Genomic DNA, 8,445 nt, shown 5'->3' on the forward strand with positions numbered 1-8,445 from the left:
AATAAAAAATATCAATAGTTAGTCACCATGAAATCAAAACGCATGATGTAAGCGGAACGCAGAGGATAGAGCAAAACAAAACACCAGTCACGAATTGGAAGTCTAAGACTAGAGTTTTAAAAGAGAAATGTCGAAGGATTTCGATATAAAAGAAGAGGAGCTTGAGTTTTTTGCCCAGCCCTATTTGTTTGAACCGTGAGAGGCGTCTAGTCTACTCTCACCATAGACATTATAAGACTCTCACCTATCCCACTTCATATGTCGGGTCAGAGTTCACTCTTCCGCTGGAACTCGACTTGCATACGGCTGTTACCATCCGGAAGCCAGTGATTATAGTGTATACTTTTATAAAGATGGATATTTTTCTTACAAAAACCCATTCAGAAGGACTTTATTAACCCCCTGGAGCTCTATGGATTACTTTTATGATGGATAGATGTGCTTTTTTGGGCTTCAAAATACATGGTACGCCTACCATTAACTCTCATTACAAAGCTTAAAAGAGCCAGGATGTTTTTTATAACACTTATTGTGTTTGACTGAAAGAAGAAAGTCATATAGATGGCTTGAGGGTGAGTACATTATGGAATAATTTTCATTTTTGAGTGAACTAACCCTTTAAAAAAAACTGTTCACTCATCATGATTTCATGGTGACTTTAATCTAGACACGACTACTAGAACCAGTTCGTTGTATCGGCTTCATCACTGACCTCTGCTGGTGGACACTTGTCATAGCTCGGGGAAAACATGGCTGACAACCAGAGCGCAGAGTGGACGGCGGTGTGCGAGAAATTTCGCCTGGCCCATGAACTCTCCGAAATAGAGTCGAAAAAAGATCCTGAGAATAACCCTTTCCGATCGAAATACAAAGCTAGAGATCTGTTGAAGGAAATCCACTGTTCTTTGAAAAAAAATCAAATCGAGGAGGAGGGCGAGGTTGACAATGGAGCGGATAGTGAGTCCAGTCAGACGGTGGATGGAGAACCGGGGAATGATTTTGGGAAAGCGTATGCTGGAGACTCTCCAGCCGGTCTACGAGTAGCGAGGCTCGCGGTGGTGCAGTACCATCTCGGCGTAAACCACATAGAGACTGAGGAGCTCTCAGCTGGAGAGGAGCATCTGATGACCTGCATGCAACTCATTGACAAGTGCACAACAACACGAGAGAATGTATCGCTGTTTATACAGGCCCGGGTAAATATACACTGCGTATCCGAGCATTTCCTTCTAAAAGTTTCATATAGTTGACGTTTCATATGTTAATAAGTTTCATATGTGCAGTGTAACGTTAGCTTACTCTTTGACTTCTGCGCCATGGTGTATTCTGATGCGTATTGTGTTTTTTTTACAGAATCAGCTCGGCATTTTGTGGGCGGGAAGAGATGAGATTGAAAAGGCTCAAGGATTTCTGGAGATTGCTGAATCAATGTATTTGCTCTACATGAAAGAGGTGTGTGTGGTACCGTACGGATTTGGCTGGCACAAACAACTCTCTTTGGGCATCAGATGCGAGTTCCGGGTGACGTCACTGTGACGTGTCCTTTTTGCATGGTCTGATAGTTTGCTTTTTAATTTAAAAACACGAGTTTTGTCCCAAATGACATGCACTGTGTACTACTCAACCGTGTAGTGTTTTAATTTTATAAGATTATTTTTGTCATATAACATCAGAGTCTGATGGCCCCTCCCCCTCCATAAATGTAAAGAAGGCGACAACAACATTAAAACATTCTCTCTTTTTTCCGGTTAATTAATGCATATTTCATTTTTTTAAGTGTACTTATTCTTTTTGGAATTTTCAGTATGAATACAACTCTCACTATACTACAAAATAGCATTGAATAGACTATGTGCCAGCCTGCCAGGCCTGGGCAACTGTGGCCCTTGAGATCCACTTTCCTGACGAGTTTAGCTCCAACCCTGATCAAACTCCCATGCCTGTAGCTTACTAGTAATCCTGAGACGCGATATGTGAACGGCTACTTAGTCAGCTTACTTGCTAACTCTTTGCCCCATCAGTCAATGATTTTGCATTGTGCACGAAGGTACCTCACAAAACTAATTTCGGACATGCTTCTGAGGCACCATAACGGTTTAATGATATACAACAAAACAGAGAGAGCTTTGGTGATAACTAAGCAAATATTCAATTACTACTACAATACTAATTTCTCACTAGAAATGACATCAAATGTGGAAAACATTGGTAAAAATAAAACTAAAAATTACTCCAGGGATGGGCAACTTCAGCCCAGGAGGGCAACTGTCCTACAGAGTTTAGCTCCAACACTGATAACTTTCTAATAATCTTCAAGAGATTAGCTTGTTCAGTTGTGTTTGATTAGGGTTAGAGCTAAACTCAGCAGGACAGTCAGTGGCTCTCCGGGAGTTGCCCATCCCTGATTTACACACAAACTGACCACCAACCACAACTTTAAGACGTCATCTTTATATTCTTAGCTTAATGGTCACAGAATGGAATGCATAGGATTGTGGGATATCAAAGGCAGGGAAGGATACATCAATGCTGCCTTCAAAAATCAGTCAGTGATTTCCTATCTTGGAATGCATCCTACAAAGGCAGCATTTTGAAGCTTTTGGATGCAGCCTCTGATTAACTTGTACAGTTATGTTTAATTAGGGTTGGAGCAGAAAAGTGAAAAGAAGAAAAAAGTGGATCTCGGTGGACAGAGTTGCCCACCCCTGCATTTATACTATCTTATGTGCAATTTACAGTACTTTTTTTATTTTATTTTATTTTATTATTATTTTTAATTATTATATCTAAAAATAAATAGCACCTCAATTTGTGTAAAAACACAAATGATGTGTAATAAAGGGCTCCCCATATAGCATTAGCTAAGATTTTTTAAATTATAATAGAATTTATTTTAACTCTGTCTCTCTGCAGTCTCTACAAACTACTAATAAAATACGATGATGTTTTGGGCTGACATTTGTTCCCTTTATGCATATTAGGATGGTCAGCCACCACTGGATCTTCAAGACTTTTTTGTACCACAGGGAGAAGAATTATCCCAGCAAGAGAAGACAAGAAGGTAATATCCCTCCCCATAATCTGCTTTATAAAATATTATCGTGGTTCCAGAAATGTTTTAACTCCACTCTATCCCCTTATGCGCCAACAGGTTTGAAATGGCTTATACGCACACACTGTATTACTTGGCTCAAGTGTACAAGAACCTGCAGCAGTATGAGAGAGCTGGACAGTACTGTCACAGTACACTACAGAGGCAGCTGGAGTACAAGCAGTTTGTGCCGCTCGAGTGGGCCATTAATGCAGCCACACTGTCACAGTACTATATCACCAAGGTAAAGTAACTATTGCAGTAATTAACAAGTACAAGATACAGTGTGTAGTCCATGAAGTTTATGATCAAGCTCAGTGGATTTTTTTCATTGTGTGTTAATCTTTCAACCACAAGTTATTTTTCAGTACTTTTTTTGGCGTATTATCTTGACTGCGGTCAAGGCCCGAGGAATTCACTGTATATATGTGGTATGTCTCTCTTGTCTCTGTATCACAGACACGGTACATGGAGGCTCGTCACTGTTTGGCTGCAGCTAGTGTCATTGCTACCCTTGCTGGAGAAATCCCCTCAGAGGCAGCTGCCAAAGAAAGTGGGTTTTTTTGGTGTTTGACTGTTCAGTCTTGTATATTGTGTATTTCCCTGCATTTCCATTTAGGGATGAACTAAAATTTCGGCAGCCGAAAAGTATCGTCCGAAAATAGCATTTTCGGGTTTTGGCCAAAAGAGTCAAACAGCTGAAAATATATGCTACCCCCCGTCCCTTAGTGTTCAGCGCTCAGGTTTCACTCTCACTCTAGCCGTTATCACCGCTCATGTACCGCTCATCGGAAAAACAAAGTCCCAAATAACGCTCCGACAAGAAATTTCCATGTAGTAGTATAATTGGTTCTGTTTGCAATAGCCCTGCTGTGCTAAAATGACTCTTACCCTCTTGTTCACTGATCTCGTTCACATGCTCTGATAAATATCTTTGTAGGATTATTCATCATTTTGGATAATTGGTTAAAAATAAATCTTTTGTTAAATCTGATTCTGTTGCATAGAACTAAAGAAAGAAAAACACATTGATATTTAATATTAATATATTTCCTGTCCAATTTTAGTGTGTTGCTTTCAATAACAGTAAAAAAATATATATTTTATTGGCTTTTGAAAAAAAAAATGTATTCAGTATCATTAAAATGATTGAATTTCATTAAAAGGTCTAATATTAATACATGTTGCAAAAAAGCTCATTTAAAATAATAAATAAATAATTTTTAAAAAGCGTTTTCGGCCAAGTGCATCTTGAATGTTTTTGGCTTCGGCCCATAATTTTCATTTCGGTGCATCCCTATTTCCATTTGCTTTACTGAATGCTAATTGGCGGTTGATTAATGAAAACAAAACTCCCTTATTTTATGCAGTTCACAGAAGGCCTTAGTGTCACTCATAATATAACTGAAACAATGGTATTTAAGACAATCTGTCTGTTATTGTAACATTCATGCTTGTCAGTTGTTATACATTGCATGAGATCCGGAGGTTGTACAAACCTACACACTGTGATATTTAGCAAGAGAGTCGTTGACCAACTACACGTAAACTCTAACTTAGAGATACCACGTCGTTTTGTCCAGAGACAATATATTTTCTATATACTAAACTTTTTTGAAAGTGTTAAAAATGCTGCATTTGAAGCATGAGACTAATGGTGTTCACAAACACTGAGCCAATTAATAATGTAATCTACCATTCAATAGTTTGGGGTCAGTATTTTTTTTTTTTAATAAATATTTTTTTTCAGTAAAGATGCATTCAATTAATCACGTGACAGTGATGACATTTATAATGTTACAAAATATTTTCATGATATCCTTTAGGCAATCCTGAAAAAAAGTTTCACGGTTTCCTCAAATATTAAGAGGCACAACTGTTTTCAACATTAGCTGCGTTTCCATTAAAGATTTGCGCAAAACTTTTGCGATTTGTTTCTAAATATCGATAAAAAACTATTGCAAAATGACGGCGTTTCCATTAACCGATGCTATGTGACTAAAACGTCATTTTTTCCTCTTGCGATAAGTCATTCCAAAAATCATGGCAACGGACGTTGGTAAGTTTATATATATCACAGCCACGTACCGCACTAGACATTGTTATTATTAATAGAAGGAAACGTAGGCATGTTATCCAAGCATTAATGGCAAGGAAAGACCTTACTGTTTCTGAGCGGCACATATGAAGTGTTTCTGGGTTTTTCTCACTCATTTCTGCTCCGAGGTCTTGATTGTGGCATTTCTTTGATGTTTAGAATCCAGTATTTCTGTCATTCTTTTGTCTTTTATGAATTAAATAAAGAACTTCGTCTCGTATTCTGTCCAAACACACTGTGCCTTCTACGTCAGGTGACCTGTAAATGCGCAAAAACTGTTTCCATTGCAGTTTTGCGAAATATTTCTTTTTCGAATTGCCTGAAAAACCACCTCATGCGAGCATAAAAACTTTTTTGCGATAAAAGCGAGTTTTTGCAAAATTGACGTGTTTCCATTGAGCGTATTTTCAATTCGCAATTTCAATTTGCGCAATTTGAAGGGTAATGGAAACGCGGCTATTGATAATAATAAGAAATGTTTCTTGAGCAGAAATATTGATCAGCATATTAAAATGATTTCTGAAGGCTCATGTGGCTGATGCTGAAAATTCAGCTTTGCCATCACAGGAATATAAGAAATATATTAAAAAGTTATTTTAAATTGTAATAGTATTTCACAGTACTACTGTTTTTACTGTTTTTGATCAAATAAAATACCAACCGACCCTAGGTGAGCGTAAGAAACAATCTCCAAATAAAGTATTTTTATACCTGCTATACTTTTTTTCTTACAACGCTTTAGTTCTGTCATGACAACTCTCTGAGTGTTTGGTATGGTAATGGTTATGACAATGTTGATATGTTTGGTCTTGGTGGAATAGATCTGCTATGCTGCTGTAGGTTATTGCTACTACAGAGCAAGCTTGCTACTGCCAATACATACATGACACACTGCTGTGAGCAAGTGAGACATGCTGCTGCTGTACAATATAGCGTACACGAATAACCCGTAGCAAATCTATACAGGTGGAGCTGGGGAAGGTGGAGGGTTTCTGAAAGCACGCTGCACTGCTAAGGCAATGCCACCCAAGTATTTGAAGGTTGAGCAGTGAGATCATTGGCTACCGATAGGAACCAATCAGCTGTGCCCTATAGATAATGAAGTGATTGCAAGCAGATTGAGTTAAGGACCTATTAGCCTGAGTTTCATGACAGAACTTTGTATTTTATTTAAAAAGTTTACATGTAGCTCTGTATTTAAGTATATGAAAATTTACAATAAATTATTATTAATCTTCCCAAAGGTGAGGCTGAATTTGAAAAACGTGAAGAGCTGCTGCAGAAGCGAGCCGAAATTGCTAGATGCTGGATCAAATATTGCCTTAATCTGCTGCAAGATGCGAAAAAACTTCTTGAGGTAGCCATCCTTTTTCTTTTTACATTTCAAGAGCCTATGTACACAAATTGACAGTTATTATTTTGACTTATCTGAGCAATTTCCATTGCTGCACAGGATAACGTCGGCGAACTAGACTCAGATCGGCAGGAAGAACTGAAAAGAGCACGTCGGAATGAAGAGGAAGAGAAAGAGAAGGGAAGAAAGAGTGCCATCCTTTTTGGTTCAAGTGATACTTTCGACTCTATTTGCAGCCTGGAAGAGAAAGTAAGCAGCATGCTCCCGCTGGAATTTGAAGAAGCACGTGGGATCTTCCTGGTGGGTCAAGGCTACGTAGCTCAAGCCAAAGAGTATTTCGAAATGGATGGTCACGTGACAGATCACATTGAGATCTTGCAGGACCATAGCGCTCTCTTCAAGGTCCTGGCCTTCTTTGAAGAGGACCTGGAACGGCGCTGCAAGATGCACAAACGTCGCGTCGACATGCTGGAACCAGTCTGCAAGGATTTGAATGCTCAGTACTATTTGTTAATCTGCCGGCAGCTGCAGTTTGAACTTGCAGAAACCTATTATGAGATGATGGACCTGAAGCTAGCTGTAGCCGACAAGCAGGATCAGCCAGACGTGCACACCATAAAGAAGTTTAACCTCTTGTGTTCCTCCTCTACTAAGTATTATCAGATGTTCCTCGACTCTGTCCGCTCACCAGAGGGCAAGTTTCCTGAAAAGCTCGAGGATGACCTGCTGAGGCCGGCGTTGGTGGCCAAATTCCGTGTCGCCAGATTGCAGTCCAAGCTTATTTCCAGTAACCCGGCTTCTCAACTGGAGAATCTCAGCCTCTCGCTGGAGTCGTACAAGTTCGTAGTGCAATACTGCGAGGAGAATCCAGAAGCCAAGAATGTAGTTGAAACCGAGCTAGAGCTGAGTGTGGAGATGGTCTCCCTGCTTCCTCTGAAGATCAACAGAATCAAATCCACAATGGCCTCCGCCAACTAACACGCTGTTGAAAACGTGGTATTGTGGCACCTCGCATACATTTTAACAACTGACTGCTACACACTACTCCTTGTTCCATGCCACACATAAATGTATCTAATGAGCCTTCACAGGACCACCTTGTAAGAAACTCGTTCAGCCTTTGCAAACGTTGATGTGAACTGATGTAACTGCATGATTTACAGTCATTAATTTATTTTCAAAGTACGTACTTGTACAATTTTGTTTCATGCTGTGCAATTTTTTTTATTTTAAATATTGTGATTGGTATGTTTAGCAAGCCCAATATGAAAGATAACACTGTACTAATATTAAAGCATTTTATGCCAATAAACAAGCCAAAAAAAGTTCTTAGTTTGTCTTATTCTGTCAAAATCTTATTCACAGTATATTTGTTTTCAGTTTATATCATTTTAGACACGTACACAAAAACGGGCTTAGTTTAGTTGCAGCCAAGGTTGTGAAATTTATAGCTGGCAAATTATCCGGCTGAATGCAAAGAGGAAAGTACCTGAAAGTACAGGATCATTTAACATTTAATTGAGTTTGTGCAGCAAAATTAGGATGGTGAGAATTTTTTTGCAGTCAAGTTTGATGTACATCTAATTCTTTCTATCTTTTTAATCAAGCATGTGATTCTTGTTTGGTGATAATCATACTGTAGAAGACTCAGTTGTGTAATTAACGGTTGTAACCAACGGTTGACCCGCAAAGTATAACCCAAACTTATTGCATTTCCTTCTCTAAATATTTCAGTAATACCATTTTGGTGCTTCCCTTTTTTGTATTCTATCTATATTCATGACAAATAACCAATACCAAATAAATACCCAGATAGTTGGTGCACATACATAACTGACTGTGGGTGTGTGCCAAGTTTTACTCTGAGATACAATTTGATATCAACAATTAAAGTCTAGCTAC

General features: G+C 38.7%; 1 protein-coding gene across 1 annotated transcript; it reads left to right on the forward strand.

The window, feature by feature from the left end:
- Positions 1-706: 706 nt before the first annotated feature.
- Positions 707-8,445, forward strand: kifbp (kinesin family binding protein). Its single transcript, XM_081351764.1, has 7 exons — positions 707-1,196; positions 1,354-1,452; positions 2,982-3,061; positions 3,152-3,335; positions 3,551-3,644; positions 6,434-6,546; positions 6,643-8,445. The coding sequence occupies exons 1-7, from the start codon at positions 750-752 to the stop codon at positions 7,519-7,521; spliced, it is 1,896 nt and encodes a 631-aa protein (XP_081207890.1). The 5' UTR covers positions 707-749; the 3' UTR covers positions 7,522-8,445.

This window comes from Scardinius erythrophthalmus (genome assembly GCF_964197995.2).
Source record: "Scardinius erythrophthalmus genome assembly, chromosome: 21".
In the NCBI taxonomy this organism is placed as follows: Eukaryota; Metazoa; Chordata; class Actinopteri; order Cypriniformes; family Leuciscidae; genus Scardinius; species Scardinius erythrophthalmus.

What these genes read in the sequence shown, in the direction of transcription:
- kifbp (XM_081351764.1), top strand. Translation starts at nt 750, where the DNA reads ATGGCTGACAACCAGAGCGCAGAGTGGACGGCGGTGTGCGAGAAATTT. An exon ending in CGCTGTTTATACAGGCCCGG is followed by an intron (nt 1,197 to 1,353) that starts GTAAATATACAC and finishes TTTTTTTTACAG; the next exon opens with AATCAGCTCGGCATTTTGTG. An exon ending in ATGCGAAAAAACTTCTTGAG is followed by an intron (nt 6,547 to 6,642) that starts GTAGCCATCCTT and finishes ATTGCTGCACAG; the next exon opens with GATAACGTCGGCGAACTAGA.